This window comes from Moschus berezovskii, chromosome 15 (assembly GCF_049115385.1).
Source record: "Moschus berezovskii isolate FMDL1 chromosome 15, NW_MosBer_1.0, whole genome shotgun sequence".
Lineage (NCBI taxonomy): Eukaryota > Metazoa > Chordata > Mammalia > Artiodactyla > Moschidae > Moschus > Moschus berezovskii.
In genome coordinates this window covers 69009061-69031420 of record NC_142474.1, presented here as the reverse complement: position 1 = coordinate 69031420, position 22360 = coordinate 69009061, and the positions used below count along the sequence as shown (strand labels likewise).

The window sequence follows — 22360 nt, the reverse complement described above, 5'->3', positions numbered from 1 at the left end:
CAATTTCCTGGGAACCTGTAGTAATTTCCATTTTAGTATATGTGCTGCCAAAGCAAGCACTGAACCTGTTTCAAAATTTTAAAAGTATGTGTTCCTATTTCTGAGAATCCCATCATCAATAGACCCTGTCTCACTTTTCAGTGTTCTTCCAGCAGACTCTGGGTAATCATTTTCCTTCCTTTCAATTCCACTCCAAGCTCCACATTTTCAGTCAAGGCTGCACATAACAGAAGGCATGAGAAAGTCACCGCTTCTCCCACCCAAGTCTGTGCACAGACAACTAGACACTGAGAATTCAGCCAATGGGACTCCAGGACCACCCGGAACAACCATTCTGAAACTCTTTTCATGATATTTTTTATTGTTCACTTTACAGAAAAATTAGTGTTTTCTGACAATTATTTAACATGTAAAGGAATATTAAAATGTTCTAAAGGAGAAATTTAGATTAGCCTAAGTCAAATTTTCCAACTATAGCATCTATATTGTGTTGGATGTTCTGGGTAACTATAGTGATGAAACCAGCAGATGTTCAGGTAATAGTCATTAAAAGCGCTCCATGACTAAGTAGGATAATGACCTTTATTAATCACTACATCTGGTGTCTGCCAAGTGGAAGAGAAACAATACTCAAGCAGCCTATTTTTAAAGGGTAGCAAGTTATCTGAATCAAGACACTGCAGCACTTCTAAATTACATTTAAATTATACCAAGATAGCGGTACAAACAAACATTTAATTCCAAGTAGCATTCTAAGTACAATAAATCCCTGTAAACCTAATTGTTCTCTAGAGAATGTTTATAACATCTACTGGGCAGTCTGTTTCTGTAATAAAATAATATAAAGTGAGAACTGAGTCTTCTCAGTAATTAGGTAACTGATTAAATATACCAATTACCTATTACCCATATGTGCATCCATCATTTTGATGACAAGCTAGAGAGAAACAAATATCAGACAAGCTCACAAACCACTGCATTTCTCAGAATTCACTTTTCTCCAAAATGATGAATGAACTGTGGTCCTTGCCCTCAAGAAGCTCGCAGAGTAATGAAGGCACAGCACTTTGAAAAGTAACCGTAAGTATCACGTCATAGGGTAACAAGCAGGGATACATGCAGAGGGCAACTCTAAAGAATTCCTGAGCAGAACCTGGTGCCACTGTCTCCCAGTTTCCAATTGCTCTCAGGCCACCTCCAAACACCCAACACTACAACACTGAATCAAAGTCTCAGAGATGAGGTCTGAGTACCTCCGGTTACAATACAAGACAATTTACACCTGAATTTTATTCACATAACTTTTATTATTCACATTACTCAAATTTTATTCACATTTATTCAGGTTTTATAATATCCACTCTTCTCTCCATCAGTATAACTCAAGGCAACCTGCACAATACAGATGCAATATATTGCAATACAGTATATGCAGTCCAAAATGCAGCTATCCACAGAAAACCATGGACTTGCCACTGATGTTGTTATATATTAAGCAACCTGTAATAACAAATCGGAATTCTGTATGACCTTAAACCACAGGCATACACCACTCTATAGTAGAGGTTCAGAGGTTTTACACTTTTTTCCTCATATGGAGAAAATAACTTCTTTAAAGTGCAAGCTCAGTTCAGTTGCTCAGTCGTGTCCAACTCTTTGCGACCCCATGAACCACAGCATGCCAGGCCTCCCTGTCCATATCCAACTCCTGGAGTCCACCCAAACCCATGTCCATTGAGTTGGTGATGCCATCCAACCATCTCATCCTCTGTCGTCTCCTTCTCTTCCTGCCCTCAATCCTTCCCAACATTAGCGTCTTTTCAAATGAGTCAGCTCTTCACATCAGGTGGCCAAAGTATTGGAGTTTCAGCTTCAACATCAGTCCCTACAATGAATACCCAGGACTGATCTCCTTTAGGATGGACTGGTTGGGTCTCCTTGCAGTCCAAGGGACTCTCAAGAGTCTTCTCCAGCACCACAGTTCAAAAGCATCAATTCTTTGGCACTCAGCTTCCTTATAGTCCAACTCTCACATCCATACATCATCACTGCCTTGACTAGACAGACCTTTGTTGGCAAAGTAATGTCTTTGCTTTCCAATATGCTGTTTAGGTTGGTCATAACTTTCCTTCCAAGGAGTAAGCATCTTTTAATTTCATGGCTGCAAACACCATCTGTAGTGATTTTGAAGCCCAGAAAAATAAAGTCAGCCAGTGTTTTCACTGCTTCCCCATCTATTTGCCATGAAGTGATGGGACCGGGTGCCATGATCTTTGTTTTCTGAATGTTGAGCTTTAAGCCAACTCTTTCACTCTCCTCTTCTACTTTCATTAAGAGGCTCTTTAGTTTTTTTTCACTTTCTGCCATAAGGGTAGTGTCATCTGCATATCTGAGGTTATTGATATTTCTCCCGGCAATCTTGATTCCAGCTTGTACTTCATCCAGTCCAGCGTTTCTCATGATGTGCTTTGCATATAAGTTAAATAAGCAGAGTGACAATATACAGCCTTGACGTACTCCTTTTCCTATTTGGAACCAGTCTGTTGTTTCATGTCCAGTTCTAACGGTTGCTTCCTGACCTGCATACTTAATTATACCTAGGTATCATTGATGCTGGGAGGGACTGGGGGCGGGAGGAGAAGGGGACGACAGAGAATGAGATGGCTGGATGGCATCACCGACTCGATGGACATGAATTTGGGTGAACTCCGGGAGTTGGTGATGGACAGGGAGACCTGGCGTGCTGTGATTCATGGGGTCGCAAAGAGTCGGACACGACTGAGTGACTGAACTGAACTGATCATTATTATAGAAACATGAAACTAAGTTTTGCTAATTAGAATAGATGGTACATTTTTCCTTTTAAATGACTTTTTTCCTTTGTTATATTCATGCGATAAGCATTTGTTCCCAGGTGGCTCCATGGTGAAGAATCTGCCTGCCAATGCAGGAGACACAGGTTTGATCTCTGAGTCGGGAAGATCTCCTGGAGAAGGAAATGGCAACCCACTCCAGTATTTCTGCCTGGAGAATCCCACTGACAGAGGTGCCTGGAGGGCTACAGTCCATGGAGTTGCAAAAGGGTCAGGTACAACTTAGTGACTAAGCAACAACAACAATAATCAGGAAAAACACAGAAAGAAGCAACAAAAAGCAAACCAAAGAATATGGGAAATAACCTAAAGAAATGAGTAAATCAAGATAAAATCACCATGTTTTCAGAATGCATAACCAAGAAAAACACCAAATTTGTCAGCAATTGGTGCTTTACACATCCTGACCATGCTGCAGGGTAGTGACCTACAGTGGTCAGAATCCTGGCCCAGATCCCTCCCCACTGAGACAAGTACAGCCAAGTAGCAGAGCATGAAGAGATGGAGCACATTTCTGGTACTGACATCACAGATGGGGAAAGGGGTTTTGAATTCCCTTTACTTCAGAGATGACAAATAGCTGTGGTTTTGATATTAATAGAAATACTGACTGCATTTCAAAAACAGAAGATTCTTTTACTCAAGTATACCCCGAGCACTTACTAAATGCACAAATAATAACACTACATTCTAGGAGAGCTTACATACCACTTGAAGAGATAAAACCAGCACCATTAAATATTTTTAACAACAAAGGCAGTGATTAACTGAAAAGTGGAACAAAGGGATAGAATTGGAAGGCAGTGAAAATGAGTTGGGAAGGGTAGGCTGGAACTCCCAACATGCCTGACAAAGGAAACTGTGCTTCACCATGAAAGCAGTGAGGATTCCCAGTGAATTTTTCAAGCCAGTGACAGAAACATTACTCTAAATTGCAGTCAAATATAAAAATTCAAATACAAAAAATTATCCAAGCAGGTCAGTATATATAATTTTTTTCTCAAAAGGGCAATAAAAGATACATTAAGGACAAAAAGATAATCACTACACAAGTTATGAAGCATAGTAAATCTGAACACGATGATTATTTGTTTATTTAATGAACACATACAACGTGCCTGGTGCTGTTCTAAGCACTTTACAAATGTTGACTCACATAATCCACATTAACAACCTCAGGAGAACTTTTGTCCAAGCTTACATATGAGACTGAGGCACAGCAAAATGAACTAACTTGCCCAAGGTCACATGACTATTTAGCAGTGAATACAGGAAATGAACCCAAGCAGTCATCCATGCAGGAGGCATGAGTGTTAAGTCACTCCAGTCATGTCCAACTCTTTGCGACCTCATGGACTGGATGGAACCCACCAGGCTGGGATTCTCTAGGTAAGAATACTGGAGTGGGTTGCCATGCCCTCCTCCAGGGGATCTTCCCGACTCAGGGATCAAATCCGAGTCTCTTGTATCTCCTGCATTGGCAAATGGGTTCTTTACCATTAGTGCCACCTGGGAAGCCCATACAATTTATCCAGTGTGGCCCAATAGAAGAAGCACTTAGGGTGCAGCTAGGATGACTGAGGAGAAGGCACTGGCACCCCCCTCCAGTACTCTTGCCTAGAAAATCCCATGGACGGAGGAGCCTGGTGGGCTGCGGTCCATGGGGTCGCTGGGAGTCGGACACGACTGAGCAACTTCACTTTCACTTTTCACTTTCATGCATTGGAGAAGGAAATGGCAACCCACTCCAGTGTTCTTGCCTGGAGAATCCCAGGGTCACACAGAGTTGGACATGACTGAAGTGACTTAGCAACAGCAGCATGACTGAGGAACTGAATGTTTTATTTCACTTAATTTTAATTCAGTTCAGTCAGTTCAGTCGCTCAGTCGTGTCCGACTCTTTGCGACCCCATGAATCACAGCACGCCAGGCCTCCCTGTCCATCACCAAATCCCGGAGTTCACTCAAACTCATGTCCATCGAGTCGGTGATGCCATCCAGCCATCTCATTCTCTGTCGTCCCATTCTCCTCCTGGTCCAATCTCTCCCAGCATCAGAGTCTTTTCCAGTGAGTCAACTCTTCGCATGAAGTGGCCAAAGTGTTGGAGCTTCAGCTTTAGCATCAGTCCTTCCAATGAACACCCAGGACTGATCTCTTTTACAATGGACTGGTTGGATCTCATTGGGAGATCCAAGGGACTCTCAAGAGTCTTCTCCAACACCACTTAATTATTTAAGCTTAAATAATCCTGTATTACTGGCTAGTGTAGCCCGCTGGACAGAGCTCACACTCTGCTCTTCATTACACCAGAGCACTGCCTTACTGACAAGCGAGAGAGGAACCTTGGCCAGGCAGCCAGTCCACTGCATTCAATTTTTAAAGTTTAAACAATTCAAAGAAAACCTAATAACTGAGCTTCAAGCAGTAAGTGACTGTAAAATTCACTCTTTATTCTTGAAATTCTTTACCAAAGTTAAGACAAAGATACACTGGGCCAATGAGCTAAATAAAATGACCTATCTTTCTTTAAAATAACATTTAAAACAAAGTTATTAAGCCTCCTGCAGCAATGTTTACAATAGCCAAAACATGGAAGCAACCTAAATGTCCATCAACAGAGGAATGGATAAAGAAGACATGGTACAAAATACAATGGAATATTACTCAGCCATTAAAAAGAATGAAATAATGCCATTTGCAGCAACAAATTAAGGAAGTCAGAGAAGGAGAAATATATGACATCTCCTATGTGAATCTAAAAAGAAATGATACAAATGAACTTACAAAACAGAAAGAGACTCACAGAATTAGAGAATGAACTTACAGTTGCTGGGGGGTGGGGGGGTAGGGGTTTGGGGTAGTCACGTACACACTGCTGTATTTAAAATGGATAACTAACAAGGACCTACTGTGTTGCACAGAGAACTCCGTTCAATGTTATATGGCAGCCTGGATGGGAAGGGAATTTGGGGGAGAATGGATACATGTACATGTACGGCCGAACCCCCTTTGCTGTTCACCTGAAACTACCACAACATTGTTTGTTAATTAACTATACCCCAATACAAAAAAAAGTTTAAAAAAATAAAAGTAAAACAAGGTTATTAATTAAGATGTGTACATAGGAGTATATTTCCCTAAAACAAAGTTTCGATAAAACTTTTATCAATTAACTTTGCTCCCAAGACACACATACAGCTGCAACTTCAATATGACAAATCTAAAGAAGAAATTCACTGCTTAGAGTTTTCCAAGTACAAATGAACCAATACTACAACAGTAACAAATATCACTATAATGAATCAGATCATTGTCCACAGAATCCTATACTCAGCCTCAGACATAAACTCCTATAACAAACTATCAGCCATCTAAGTGATCAGGAATGCAGCATCAACAGCAATAACAAAGATAAAAATATCAAAACCAACAAAAATATTGGCAGGAAGCTTCCATTTAGCCCTTACTATGTGCCAGCCACTGTGCTTCATACGGCTTATCTCAATCCTCACAACACTCCTGTGAAATACGTATTATTATTATCCCTACTTCTCAGATAAAGAGTGTGAGGCACAGGGAGGTTAAGGAACTTGCCAAAAGTCACACAACTAATAAGTGAGTAGCAAATCCGAGACTGAGACCCAATCTGCCTGATTATAGTTCATGTTCTCAACCAGCCTGCACTGGGCTGCCGTCATTCACGAGCAGTAAACCATGAGAAGTCTCTAAAAGCTCTCCATCATTAAGTCAATTACACAACCCAATGTACTGTGTATATGTGTTTGTGTGTCTTTAAAAGAGTAAATGTAGGCAGGCAGGTCTTATAAATTTGATATTTTAATCTAAGAGGCTATCACAGAAAACAAAAATGGCCTTAAGTAGTAGAATATGAATGTCAGGTCTCTATGAGACCTTAGGGGACAACTCATATAATAGATGGAAAACCCCATGATACAAAGACATTCACTGACTTGCCCAAACTCACACAGTGGTACGACTAGATCATAAGTCTTCTGACTCCCAAATCATCAGTGTCCCTCCCATCACATTAAAATGGCCACATCTACGTTTTAACTTGGGATATATGTTACTCCTTACTAAGACTGACCAACCCCAGCACTGAACAAAGTACAGTGTAATAGTGCTTGAAATGCATTTAAAAGATGCAACTTGCTTTTTAACTTTTTTAACCACCTTGGATACCAAACTAGGCAGGATCGCTTTGACTACAAGTAATAAACCAACTGGGCTGGAAGAAGCACAAGCTGGAATCAAGATTGCCAGGAGAAATATCAATAACTTCAGATATGCAGATGACACCACACTTATGGCAGAAAGTGAAGAGGAACTCACAAGGCCTCTTGATGAAAGTGAAAGAGGAGAGTGAAAAGGTCGGCTTGAAGCTCAACATTCAGAAAACGAAGATCATGGCATCTGGTCCCATCACTTCATGGCAAACAGATGGGGAAACAGTGGAAACAGTGTCAGACTTTATTTTTTTGGGCTCCAAAATCACTGCAAATGCTGATTGCAGCCAGGAAATTAAAAGACGCTTACTCCTTGGAAGGAAAGTTATGACCAACCTAGATAGCATATTAAAAAGCAGAGACATTACTTTGCCCACCAAGGTCCGTCTAGTCAAGGCTATGGTTTTTCCCGTGGTCATGTATGGATGTGAAAGTTGGACTGTGAAGAAAGCTGATCGCCGAAGAATTGATGCTTTTGAACTGTGGTGCTGGAGAAGACTCTTGAGAGTCCCTTGGACTGCAAGGAGATCCAACCAGTCCATTCTAGAGGAGATCAATCCTGGGTGTTCACTGGAAGGACTGATGCTAAAACTGAAACCCCAATACTTTGGCCACCTCATGTGACGAGTTGACTCACTGGAAAAGAGTCTGATGGTGGGAGGGATTGGGGGGGGGAGGAGACGGAGACGACGGAGAATGAGATAGCTGGATGGCATCACCGACTTGATGGACTTGAGTTTGAGTGAACTCCGGGAGTTGGTGATGGACAGGGAGGCCTGGCGTGCTGTGATTCATGGGGTCGCAGAGAGTCGGACACGACTGAGCGACTGAACTGAACTGAACAAACCAAAAAGTCTACAGGTAAGTCAAGGCTGACACAAATGCTCACTGGTCTCACTGGTGTCACTGGAGACCAGACTTTTATGTTTCTCTTCCACCATACACTATGGCTGCTGTAACTCCAGGAATTACATTCCTATAACAGGTGGAAAGAAAGATGTAACAAGGAAGCAGAGGTGACAACTGTCTCAAAAAGCAAAACTTTCCCAGAAGTCTCCAGCAGGTTTTTGCTTACATCTCAGGAAACAGTTTATTTGCTGGTTTGTGTTTTAACTGAACACAACCTCACTACAAACAAAATCAAGATCCTATTGTTAGTAAAGATTTAAGGGAAACTAGGTGGACAGTGACTGCCACAAGTGGCTGTTTCTCAGCTTCTCATGAAATAAGTAACATGGTATCTTCTTTCTTGGTCAAGAGCATGAAAACTCTCTGTAAGTCGCAGAGAATTTCAAAGAAATAAAGCACACTAGATGCTATGACTTCAGTTTCTCAAACTTAAAACACTCAACATGTAGCAAAATATGGATATAGTTTAAACATAAGCTGAAGAGAAAATAAGAGGAAAAAAGCAACAACATACATAAGCTGAAAACCATTACCTATCAAACCATTACAAAATATCTTAAGGGAAAAATCACACATTTCTCTGCCCATTGGTATGTTATTAGCTATAATATTTCACTTAATATTTCTAATGATCAGTTTATGACAATCCAAACCACCTAAAACACAGCTAAAAATCAGAATGGAAACTAAAATGTTCAGTAAGCCAAAACATTATTTCAATTAACATTTACTGGTCAGTTTAATAAATATAATCGTAAGGTACGGTAGAATTTTAAAGATCTAGTAATAGAGGCAAAAGTAAAATGCTACGAGGTTACAAAGAAAGAAATGATTAACTCTGACACAGAAAGACAAGAGAAGAAAAAAAGCAGGGAGCACCTTCTGGTGAGGGTTTCGTTTGAGCCTCAGAGGCCGATCTGATACGGACTGTCAGTCGCTGGAGAAGAAAGGGAAGGGCTTCCCATCCTGATGGAGCAGCACATCTGGGCAACAGCAAGCATTCTGGTGCTGCTAGCACAGAGGGTGCATGGAGAGAGCTCGCGATCATCACAGCTAGAAATACAGGTTCAGTCCCAACCTCAGGTTGTATGGCAAATTCACAAAATGAGCTCAGACAGCAATGGGAGGATGGAATACGAGCTCAGTGACCAAATACACCTGACCAGTTTTCTCATTTTCTTCCACTGTCACCTTAGGAAAATTTCCAAACTTTTTCACAGGGGATAGAAGCTCACGTTTGGCACTGAGCTCTCCTCCACTATTTATTTTGCTTGAGATGCCTATTCTCCCTCCCCTCCCCCCCAAGCTTTTATGCATCCTTTGCTCAGTTCAGTTGCTCAGTTGTGTCCGACTCTTTGCAACCCCATGGACTGCAGCACGCCAGGCTTCCCTGTCCATCACCAACTCCTGGAGCTTGCTCAAACGCATGTCCAAAGAGTCGGTGATGCCATCCAACCATCTTATCCTCTGTCGTCTCCTTCTCCTCCTGCCTTCAATTTTCCCATAATCAGGGTCTTTTCCAATGAATTAGTTCTTCACATCAGGTGGCCAAAGTATTGGAGCTTCAGCATCAGTCCTTCCAATGGATATTCAGGACTGATTTCCTTTAGGATGGACTAGTTGGATCTCCTTGCAGTCCAAGGGACTCTAAAGAGTCTTCTCCAACACCACAGTTCAAAAGCATCAATTCTTCGGTCAGCTTTCTTTATAGTACAATCCTCACATCAATACATGATGTGAGAAAAACCATAGCTCCTGGAAAAACCATAGCTTTGACTACGTGGACCTTTGTCAGCAAAGTAATGTCTCTGTTTTTTAATATGCTGTCTAGGTTTGTCATAGTTTTTCTTCCAAAGAGCAAGCATCTTTTAATTTCATGGCTGCAGTCACCATCTGCAGTGGTTTTGGAGCCCAAGAAAATAAAGTGTCTCACTGTTTTCATTGTTTCCCCATGTTATTTGCCATGAAATGATGGGACCAGATGCCATGATCTTAGTTTTTTGAATGTTGAGTTTTATGCCAACTTTTTCACTCTCCTCTTTTACTTTCATCAAGAGGCTCTTTAGTTCTTCTTTGATTTCTGCCATAAGGGTGGTGGTGTCTGCGTGTCTGAGATTATTGATATTTCTCCCAGCAATCCTGATTCCAGTTTGTGAGTTATCCATCCAGGCATTTCCCATGATGTACTCTGCATATAAGTTAAATAAGCAGGGTGACAATATACGGCCTTGACGTAATCCTTTCCAGATTTAGAACTAGTCTGTTGTTCCATGTCCGGTTCTAACTGTTGCTTCTTGACCTGGATACAGATTTCTCAGGAGGCAGGTAAGGGGGTCTGGTATTCCCATCTCTTGAAGAATATTCCACAGTTTGTTGTGATCCACACAGTCAAAAGCTTTGACATAGTCAATAAAGCAGAAGTAGATGTTTTTCTGGAAACATCCTTTGCTACTTAGCTCAAGTAAGAGTATCTGTCGCTTTACCAAAGAGTTTAATCCCTTCACTCTTGTAATGACCAAAGCAGGGCCAGTTCCCCGCTGGGGTTCCCATGACATCTCATCTATTACAATACCCCTCATACTATTGTAATCACTGTCTTTCATCTCTTACTAACTGCACATGAATTTCTAGAGTTTACAAATCTGTACCCTTGCATCTAAGACACGATAAGTATGAAATGCATGTTTATCAAATAAAAGGAGGAAGCTACTTTAATAATCTGGAGGAGAGGTGTTAAGGCATGAAAGTGAGAATGAAAAGATTAAGACAGAAGCAAAAGCTCATGTGTTTTACTAGCAGGACAGATTTTCAGGGCTTCACTCTCAATCTACAGATTTTAAGAGTAATTTTGATAAACATGGTCATCTGGTTTTGCTAACTACAAAAAAAATATTTTTAATAAGAAACTTGAATCATTAAGAAAAGATATATATTCAGCATACTTCTGTTTAGCCAGATAGATAAATATGTAATATTCTCAAAATATTTTTGTTCAAATAAACATGATGCCTTTAAAGGATAAAACCGGGCTCCTTACTAATACACAGTTATAATGACTACATTTGCACCTGATGTACATCTGAATAGGCTGTAGGGTTTTACCTCCAGCCTACTCTATGATATAGTTCCTTCCCAATCTAGTCAAGCTTGGCCCTGGAGATGCAGGCTAACCAGGTCATTCTAGAGGTAAACTGTGATAGTTTATTTTTCCATTTAGCATAGAATCACTTATCCCATTCCCTTCCCTGTCCACAAAACTAAACTGCTTGAATCCTGCCCATGAGGACCTCATGGCAAAACAAACAACTCACAATACTGCCCTGACTATACAAACACCTGTCAACTAGGCTGTACAAACAAACATACATTCTTCCATTCATTCCTGTACTCAATAAATAGCTGGGATCTACTCTGTCCCAGATATGGGCAGGGATCATATCTTATTTTGTATCCCCAGTGATTGATTAGCAAAGTGTATTCCAAATAGTGGACACCTGATAAAGGAGAATAAATGAGAGAATGACAAACGAATACATACACATGCATATTTGACCCTCCTTCCCATAAAGCAAAGATACTTTCCTGAAGACCAGTTGTCTTTTGCCTAGTCTTCCAAGGCTATACTGCTGCTGCTGCTGCTGAGTCACTTCAGTCGTGTCCGACTCTGTGTGACCCCACAGACGGAAGCCCACCAGGCTCCCCCGTCCCTGGGATTCTCCAGGCAAGAACACTGGAGTGGGTTGCCATTTCCTTCTCCATCCTATCAAACAGTATACAACAAATAATTCCTGAATTTTCAATTTCTGAAATATTTTGTGGTATGCTTTAACCTTGCATATTGTGTCAGATCTTGATAGAGATCACAATAAAGAATGTACTGATGTTAAATTTAAAAAAATGTGGGAACTGTTACCAAAACATAATTCCAAGAAATTTAAAAGTTAAGTAAACAGTAAAATAAAAACTGTCACAAAATGGGCACTTTTATTAGAATACTAAAAGTGTAATGAAATGGCAGCAAGAAGCAGAGTTAAATGGCAAAGACACTGAAAGTCAAAAATGTCCTATTTCTTTGCTTTAAAGTCCTTTAGTCATTACAAAATAAACATCTATTCCTATCCACTTCAACTATCTTACAAATGTCAATCACTTCCAGCAGTTCCCCAGCATCATTAGAATAGAGTGTGGATCCATGAAAATTATCCTTCGGATGGTACTACCACCAGTTCTCTCCCTTTCTTATAGTGCTAACTGCTGCAAAATCCAAATCCCTGAAAGAAATTAGCATGAATAAGCACTGCACTTCACTAAATTTTGGTAGACTGGGATACTTGATTAGCTTTTCTACTAAGTAACAAAGCAGTGATTTGGCAAATATTCTGAAAAATTTGAGAGAAAATATTCATGAATATTCTGTAATTTCTCTCCTCCAAAGTAATTCTTAGCCGTACCCTTGGATCTTACTTAAAACATGTTAAGTTTGTTTACTGGCTCATATCAAGGAAAACTAATTGATGAAAACTTCTCAAAGCATCTATCATAATTATTTCATCCCCAATTTTGATACTTCTGCTCATAAATCAATTTCCCCATGGTATTTACTACTATTAATGTGAACACAATACTTGAAATGTTGCAATCCCTGCAGTTATCCAAGTTCATGCTACCTGTTAAAGAATTGAGTTTAAAACTCTCTTCCAATGAGTCATTGTTTTATATCTGTCTGTAGGACTTTACCTTTCTCAAGCAGTTACCAATATTAAAAATTGGTAAAATACAACATTACTTTGCAAAAAGATAAAACAGTAAACATATTAGTTAAATGATTAAAAACACCATTAGAACAGGTTTGATATAAACAAGTTTCTAAGAAAAATGTCTATATATATAATATATAAGCTGCTTCATGGAAAATTCTATCTGAAAATACAGGTGAAAAAAATTTAAAAGCAAAAACCATTCTACTACTTTAGTATTTAGTATCTTTTAGTATTATGTTTCCTATATTCATATGGTATTTCCTGTCAATATGATAACATTATTTATAAGTATATGTGTGTATTATGAAAGGCAAGAAGAATATTATTATTCTTTCCCCACATACATCCCAAGTAACAATGACTGTGCCTGAAAATATATAAACTAGAAGAAACTAGTTAATAAAAAAAATAAATTTCTGTCTGTAAAGGTCAAACTGTATAAATCTGACATTTTCAAACAGATTGGGATTTAATTAATTTATATTCTCCTGAAATAGTGAAAGCAATAAACTTTTTTTAAAAATGCCTAATTGTTAGAATCCTGCTATTCAGAGATAAAAAACAATCAATCTTCTGTTTCAGAAGAAAGTGAAGGAGAAAACAGGAAGTAAATACCTGCGAAGAATCCTAGATAATACTATCACATTTTCATAGATGAAAATAGTTTCTTTGATTTTTAAGATCATTTTTGTCCATTTAAATACCTCATTCTTTCATGAAATGAGAACAGACATGAAAATTTCTATAGTTGCTTTCAGCTGTAATATTCGCTATTATTACTAATTACGTTACAATATTATTTAATATCATCACCCTAAATCATTTTACATAGGACTTGGAGGAATCTCATAAACTAAACTTTAAACACAGATCATATCAAGTTTCTTTTAATCCAAAATATTCTATATTTTATATCATCTGAGGTATGTTTATGCTATTCTAATAATATAAAAACAGAATGATATATCCTTCATATGAAAAAGCTGGCATATAAATCTATCAACTGGCTGATTTTAAGCTCTAGATAAAAGTAGTTAAATTGCCAGTATTACAAACTTTGCTGAAGGCCTATATTTTTTAAATTAATTCCTAACTGTCATTTTAGAGATTAGCTAAACTATTTCAAATGCTCAAAAATCAAAACACAGAAGTATTAATATTTCTTCAAAGATCTATCTGCATTAGTTTAAGATCCGTAAATCAGGCATGCAATTAAAAAAGATTTTGAAAATGTATTCCAGCATATCTTAAACTGTCACAGACTATAAATATTGGACTATTTTAACAGAATTAAGCATATATCATAAATAGAAAAAAGCAACTCTTCACTGAAAAAGGCAATAAGATCTACCTCTCACTGGCTAAATTCATATTTATTACTATTATTTATCACTTATTCACACAAATAAGAACCAAGCAGTCCTTCTGAAGCTCTGCTATAGGTGGAATTCAAGCTTGATCTCTTCTGATTTCTGCCATGAACATTATATTTTAAAATTAGAAGAGGATTATATAAATTACTCTTCTCACCCCCAAAATAAATATTGCGAGAGGTTCCGGACAGCAGGAAAGTACGGCTACAATGAATATGTCACAACCTCTCCTCCCTCTTCAGGCCTCATAATAAAATGATATGCTTCTAATTTGTGATTTCAAAACAGTAATAATAAGGTGCGTTAACAGTTATGCCATTACCTGATCCTCTTCCAACACCGAAATACATCAGAAGAGCAAAAGCACACAGTCTAACTCAAACTCCTCTGATAGCTGCTCCTTAAGTCGATATTCATAAAAACCTCTAAGTGCCTTAAAGTGCTCCGACTGAGCATCCTGCTGCAGTTCCTACCTTCCTTTGCTCTGGCTGCTCTCTGCCTGGATGGTGTCACCAGCTCCTTTACAATCTGCAAGACTTGAATCATTGCTAATGAACAAGCCAAAGGCTCCAGCTGAGTCCCCCAGGAATCCAACAGGTTTCACCAGCGCGAGCTCACTGCATGTCTGCTTTCAGGAAGCTCAGAACGAGCACAGTTCAACTCCAGAGGAATACATGCTCTGCTCAGCTCTCTGAAGGCTCTGAAGCAGTTGGTAAGATACAGGAGTGGATGGGCTGCATCTCCTTGAAATGAAGGCTTCAAAGTGGTTTTTGCCACATGTGAAAACCACCGTTTTCAGAGTCCAAAATGTATAACTTTGCACAGCATTAACAAGTTATATACAAAATATAAGTAATCTGTGAAGCACTGAGCACAGTGAAAACATTTTCTGACAAAAGTCACGACAGGAAAACTAAAGTGCTACACTGTAAATCCTCACATTGTGGATCACAGATGCTGTGTGCAAGCTTTTAAAAACACACTCAGAAGCAGTCAACCAAAATACCCTGCACTGTCAAAGCCCTGATATTTTTTTTTTCAATTTTCTCAAAAATCTCTTATTTGAAATACAGAAAATAAAATGTGGATAAAAATACAACTCTATCTTGCTAACTCCAAGCTTTCAGATCTGCATAGAAGATATGGTACCTCAAAAAATACCCTAAGAACACACTGCCCTCCCCTTCACACAGGCCCCACTGACAGTCTAGCCCCTGCAGCGAGGTCTTGATCCCATTGCACGCTAGAAACCCTTAGAAAGGTTGTAAATTCACTGGTTTCACCATCCGAGGCGTGGGCCAGAGAACAGCAAATCAAGTATAACCACTGTTTCTGCTGTATGATTTTTTAACAGCCAAGCTGCAACTGTGCTCAATTAATATTTAATACTTTTGTCACATGTTCCATTCATCACACAGCAGCCCTTTCACAGTAAACCTACAGAGTTAATTAAAAGAGAAAAACAAGCTTTAGGTTAATATGGTCAAATGTAACATTTACTAAAGTGATTCTTCACCAGCAATGTGTTCCTCCTACTGTACTGTCGACTTCCCTAGTTTTTTTTCCTTCCCATTTACTGATATTCTTTTTTTCCCATTTACTGATATTCTTAATGTATCATAAAATAATAGATCCTGGAACAAATCAAAGGCAGTTTCCTTTACCTCCACACAGTTAAAGGCTTGCTTGTTACTCTCCCATTTTCCAATTGGACAACTGAGGTACCCAGTGAATCAACCATGGCTGGAAGTATAACACAGGCTCCAACCCAAAGGTTTCTGCCTGCCATGGCACCGAGCCTCTTGCGAATAATGTACAGTTCTGAAATTCAGGATAAAATTTTCAGCTCTTCAGAGAAGTGCAAGAATGTGTGCATATACATCCACCCATAATGTATTCTTTGTATGGGTGTTGATGTAAGACATGTGTGCTCAGTTGCTCAGTTGTGTCCGACTCTTTGCGACCCCATGGACCAGAGCCAGCCCGTCTCCTCTGTCCATGGGATTTCCCAGGCAAGAATACTGGAGTGAGTAGCCATTCCCTTCAGGGTCTTCCTGACCCAGGGATGGAACACGAGTCTCTTGTGTTTCCTGCATTGGCAGGCGGATTCCTTACCACTGTGCCACCTGGGAAGCCCACAGGTGCTACAAACCCATGGTAGTGAGAAAATACTGGCAAATGGAGGACAAAACCCAGCAGTTATCCTAACTATTAAAGAGCCTGTCTGTACTTGCAAACCAAATCAAGATAAGAGTTCAAATGGGTCAAAGATCAAACTCTAAACCTCAAATCAAAACTGTGCTTTTCAATGCATCCCTTTGAAGACCTGAAACAGGCAAATCAACATTTGAGTCAAATCCTTCAAAAGTTCCCCTCATTCTTTCCATTGCGTGCCCCATTTCCTAGGGCAGTTTTGAACATGAAGTAGTAGTAGCGACAGTCGCTCAGTCGTGTCCGATTCTTTGTGACCCTATGGATGGTAGCCCACCAGGCTCCTCTATCCATGGAATTCATGCAAGAATACTGGAGTGGGTTGCCATTTCCTCCTCCAGGGATCTTCCGGACCCAGGGATCGAACCTGGGTCACCTGCATTTCAGGCAGATTCTCTACCGTCTGAGCTACTAGGGAAGCCTAAACATGAAACAGGTGTTAAATATCTACTGGCTTTATTTTCCAGTCCTTTGCAAGTCCAGCTCCTGAGAAAGCACTTCCATTTTCCTAGGAAAGAAAGGATGTTTGTGAAAAGTACTTTCTGGGAGCTTTGCTTTCTCTTTCCATCATATAGGACATCATCCTCTCATTCAACTCTGTTCTCCATATCTGCCCAGTGAAGAGAAGAACATCTGTATTTGTGTTCCTTAAGTTTTGATTATCATCACTCCCTATCCTCACTGATACCAGTATTGATTCTGTAAACGAAAATCATACAACAATCAGTTTGAACACACTGGTTCACCACTGCCAACCTTTGCCAAGCCACAGTTTTTTCTTGTTTCTCTCATTTGCTTCTCATGTTTTTATCACACACTGCATCACTTAAAATATCTGAGCATATATTCTAATATATGGAGCTGAGCTGTACTCTAAAATACCACGATCACAGAATACAATGACAAATTGAGGAACACTTACAGATTAGAGGAAGAATGAAAGTCAGGATAACTAAATGGAACACGTGATTCCAGACCAGATACTGGACCAGAAAAGGGATGAAGGAAAACATATGACCTTTTGGAAAAGGGAAAAATTTGAATACAATCTATAGATTACCAATGTTAATCTCCTGACTATGACCACTCCAGGGCAGTTATGTAACAGAATACCTTGTTAGGTATTCACCCAGATGTTAGGACATACACCCTGAGGTACTTAAGGGTAAATACATTCACTTACTCTCTAACTGGTCAAAAAGTACTTATTAGAATGAGGAAGTAAATGAGATAAAATGTAACATTTGGGAAATCCAGATGAGAGGATATATGAGAACTGTTTGTTACTCTTGTAACATCTTCCAAAGACTGAAACTATTTCAAAATAGTTAAGATTCTGACTATATATCACAATACATGTATTCTTGGTTTAAAAAAGATAAGTATGTACTCATGTTTATAATATGTTTAAATCATAAAGGACAGTAATTTAAAATGAGATAATGTAAAAAGAGAATCCCATGGATGGAGAAGCCTGGTAGGCTACAGTCCACGGGGTCGCAAAGAGTCGGACACGACTGAGCGATGGAACGGAACGGAACGGAACGAATGTAAAAAGAATTACACATTTGTATATATGCTGTGTTTCAGTTAACTCTGTATATGTATATACATGTTTACATACTTACAGGCGCATGTGTCTGTGCATGCTGAGTTGCTCCAGTCGTGCTCAACTCTTTGCAACCCTATGGACTAAAGCCCGCCAGGCTCCTCTGTCCATGGGATTCTCCAGGCAAGAATATTGGAGTGGGTTGCCATGCCCTTCCCCAGGGGATCTTCCTGACCCAGGGATCAAATCTGTGTCTCTTATGTCTCCTGCATTGGCAGACAGGCTCTTTACTACTAGCGCCACCTGGGAATACATACATGGGCAATTTCATATTTGCTTTCTTCACCCCAGAAATCATTTTGAACCCTCCTGGACCACAAATTTTGAAAGCCCACAATCCTCTGGGCTAACTCTGGCACAGGTAGTCTTAAAAGAATTAGTTTTGCCACTAAAGCTAATCTGGAGGAGACGCCTTCAGCAGTGGTCCTCCACTCTGATGTCCTTTACATCAGGAAGGATGTCTCCTTCCTCCCATCTTAAGAAAAAGGCCAACTGCCACCCATCTTACTATGGTGCAGAGCCCATAAAGGGTAAAACGTGGGAGGTGGGGACAAAGAAAATTCAACAGCTCCTCTGGTCAAGACACAGGTAACATGAGCCCATTCAACTCATTAAGATATGAGTTTTTAATAAAATATTAGTTTATAGTGAATAATTAACAAAATTTATTATGTTTGTTGTTTCAACCAACTGCATTAGAATAAAACTCTAATAAATAAATTATAATTTCCTCATTATAAATAATGAGGAAAGTGGAATGAATGTATATTTCAGGGGGGAAAAAAGGATAGTAAGTACCTAGAATCTCTAGCAACCAAGGAATAGCCTGTCAATTTTTTTAAGATGGATGGAATTGGGTATCAAACCACTGTTATATTTAAACCCCGCTGGATAAACTTACAAGAGGAATCCAACAGTTTTCAACTACTTAATACGTTTCCTTATTGGCCCTCTAGCACAAAGAATTGGTTTACTCACAGTCTTTAGCTCTAATCATTGGTTCATGCTTAGCCAAGTTTTATTTATTCACTTAAAGCCACAAAGCAACCATCAAAACAAAAACTAGGACCTTAATAATCTACATGTAACTTGCGGTCCCTCCAACCACCAATTCATCACCCCTGCTTTCAACTCAAAGTAAGATTCATCCTGAATCCAGTAGCTATCGTTCCAATGATTTCCTTTATATGTTATTACACACACATACACACAAAACCCTAGTGTTGCTATTTGGTTGCTTTGAACCTTATAAAAAGCGCCTCATTATTTTATGTGATGTTCTGGGAATTAGATATTTTTTCTTAAAAGTTAATTCTATTACATTCTAGACCAGTGAATCTCAATCGTCAATACACACTGTAATTACCTGGGAAATTTTTAAAGTATGATGTCTAGGTCCATCCACAGGGATTTTGACTTCACTATCCTGGGATGCAACCTGGGCACCATAAACAGCTCCCCCAAATGATCATAACATTCAGTCAAGGTTAAGAACCACTGTAGAACCATTCTAGAAGAATGACACAGGAAAAGCTAACTATATGTGAGTAAGTAAACGTGAAAAGTACAAAATGCCATAAACGCCCTATTACCATTTTTCATACATACATGAGGGGAGAGAGAGAGTTGGATGTATGAAGGAAAATATCAAAATGATACCAATGATTTTTCCTCTGGTGGCATTATAAATAAATTTTTAGTCTTCTTTTGCTAGACTTTTCCAGAGAACACATTTTACTACTTTTTTTAAAGGAATTATACTTTGCTTTTTTTTTTTTAAATAATCTGCATCATCTCACCAAAAGAGATATATATAGAAAACATGTAAATACAGGAAAAGAGGCTCAACATCCGGTCATCAGAGAATTTCACATGAAGACAATGAGATATCAATAAATATCTATCAGAATGGCTAAACTCCAACACTCTGACAACACCAAATGCTGGCAAGGATGTGGAGCAACAGGAACTTTCATAAACTGATGGAAATGCAAAATAGTACAGTCACTTTGGAAGACAATTTGGCAGTTTCTCACAAGACTAAATATGATAATATACTATACTAATATGATCTGCCAATTGTGCTCCTTAGTATTTACCCAAATGAGTTGAAAACTTATATTCACATAAAAACCTTTATATTTATAACTGCCAAAAACCTGGAAGCAACCAAAACATTCTTCAGTAGGTTAATTCTGAATAAGCAAACTCTGATACATCCAGGCAATGGAATATTATTCAGCAATAAAAGGAAATGAGCTATCAAGCACAAAAAGACATAGAGGAATCTTCAACGCATATTGTTATGCCAAAGAAGTCAATCTGAAATAAGCTACACAGTACATGATTCCAACCATTTGACATTCTGGAAAAGGCAAAACTATGGAGACAATAAAATGATCAGCAGTTGCCAAGAATTTGGGAAGAAGGAAAGAAGAATCAATATGTGGATTTTTAGAGCAGTGCAACTACTCTATATATTACTGTCATGACAGAAACATGTCATTATACATTTGTCAAGACTCATAGAACAAATGACTCAAAGAGGGAACCCTAAAGTAAACTATGGACTTTATTTAACAATATTGCTTCAATATTGGCTCATCAATTGCAGTAATGGACCACACTGGTGTAAGATGTTAGCAACAGCAGTATAATGGAACTCTTGGTACTTTCCACTCAAATTTTCTGTAAGCCTAAAACTTTACTTGAAAAAAAAAAACTCTTTATAAAAAATTACAAAGGAATTAATCTATGTTTAATATATATTTAATCTGCATCCCACTCTTCAGACTTTAATACAAAGATAAATCCAAAGAGTACAGAGTTTAACAGGACAGAGACTGCTTAACACAAAAATCTGAACTGCCTACATACATGAGAGATCCACGTAGCCTGGAGGACGAGGAATATTATAATTGCCCTTGCGATGGGCTGCCTGCAAACACTTGTAAGCTACTTCTTTTTTTAACAGAAAAACTCTTACTTCAATCTTGGGTCCTACATTAGAATTTCTGTAGGCCAAAACCTCCAAAACCACTAACTTTTGGCCAAGCCCCAACACTGCTGATTTACTTTTCCTTCCCATCACTTCCAAGTCCAGCATCTCTAGAGCAGAACCAGGGGAGAAAACCCATGAGCCAATGAGAAAGATGACAACAGAGAGAGAAACCCAGTAGGCTGGAGAGACAGCCCTCTCGATCTGCTTCTATGTGGACATTTCAACTATGCCATTTTCCTTTCTCCAAAGGAGAATACAAGGTAAAAATCAACTTCTTTCAGATGAAAGGGGATCAAGAACAGGAACTGTGTAACAAATGATGTAAAGAAAAAACAATCTGGCAGAGGAAAGAAATCTTTTCCCACCATACCTCGTTCAACAACAACAAACCAAACAGGAAGAGAGAACAAGATTGAATTTGATCTCATCTGTATTCTTTCTCACATTCATTTAATAAAACCATGAACAAGTTCACTGAAGCATCTTTCTTGGCCCTAAGCGAAAAGAAATACAAGAGAATCTATATATTCTAAAGCAGAACTATACTACTATCCATAACAAATTGTGTTATAGATACTTCAAACCAACTCCTTAGAATCTTAAAGAACTACAAACACTAATTTAACAAAGTCTCTGCTTTTTTTCAATTTACATATTTAATAGTTTTAATTTCAAAAAGAATACATGCTTATTGTAGGAAAAAAGTATCCAAAAATAAGTCAAAAGAAAATAAAAATCTTTCTCAGGCCCACTGTATAGAGATAAGCACTGCTAACAACTTTTTAGACTTTTCATGTACTTTCTGCTTGCTGATTTAACAAAAATGAGGTAACAATATGCATACTCTTTTGGAACTAACATGTATTTTCACATTTCTGAATATTTCATCAACATCTTTTTCATAAAAAAAAACACAGACAAGGCTATTTGCACTGTGCTCTGTCCACAAAATTTTTTGATCAAATGAATAGCCCAGCATCTTTTCATTCTTGGCAAAGATTCAGATTCTTTTTCTACCCAATTTTCAGAAAACTTCTTTGGTTTTCCTGGAAATATATTTCAGAATTAAACTACTGTCATTCTTTTTTCAGAACATGTAGATAAATGAGAAGAAAAAATGTGAGAGGCTACCCTTCTCATGACAAAAATAATCTGTAAATATTCAAGATGTCAGTCAGCCTGCACACAGAAAAACACTACTGAATATTAAGCTATAAACCCACCTCTGACTGGTCTCCTCTTGGGTTAATAAACCAGTTAATATATTTCACTTCTTTGTCATTCTAACTTAAGGATGAGATATAATCATTTTGTTCTAGAATTCTGAAAATCAATCTCTACAAACTCATCAATATGAAATACAATATATATTGTTT

General features: G+C 38.6%; 1 protein-coding gene across 7 annotated transcripts in view; it reads right to left on the bottom strand.

The window, feature by feature from the left end:
* The window catches only part of USP6NL (USP6 N-terminal like), a 217159-nt gene that overhangs the window by 96502 nt on the left and 98297 nt on the right, over positions 1–22360 (bottom strand). The window contains exon 1 of one of the 7 annotated variants that reach the window (XM_088844189.1): positions 14637–17791. The exons of the other annotated variants lie outside the window; for them this stretch is intronic. Within the exon in view, the coding sequence (XP_088700315.1) occupies positions 14637–14709 (73 nt within the window). The 5' untranslated portion in view covers positions 14710–17791. Of the gene's footprint in view, positions 1–14636; positions 17792–22360 lie in introns of those variants that run through there. 7 annotated transcript variants of the gene reach the window in all.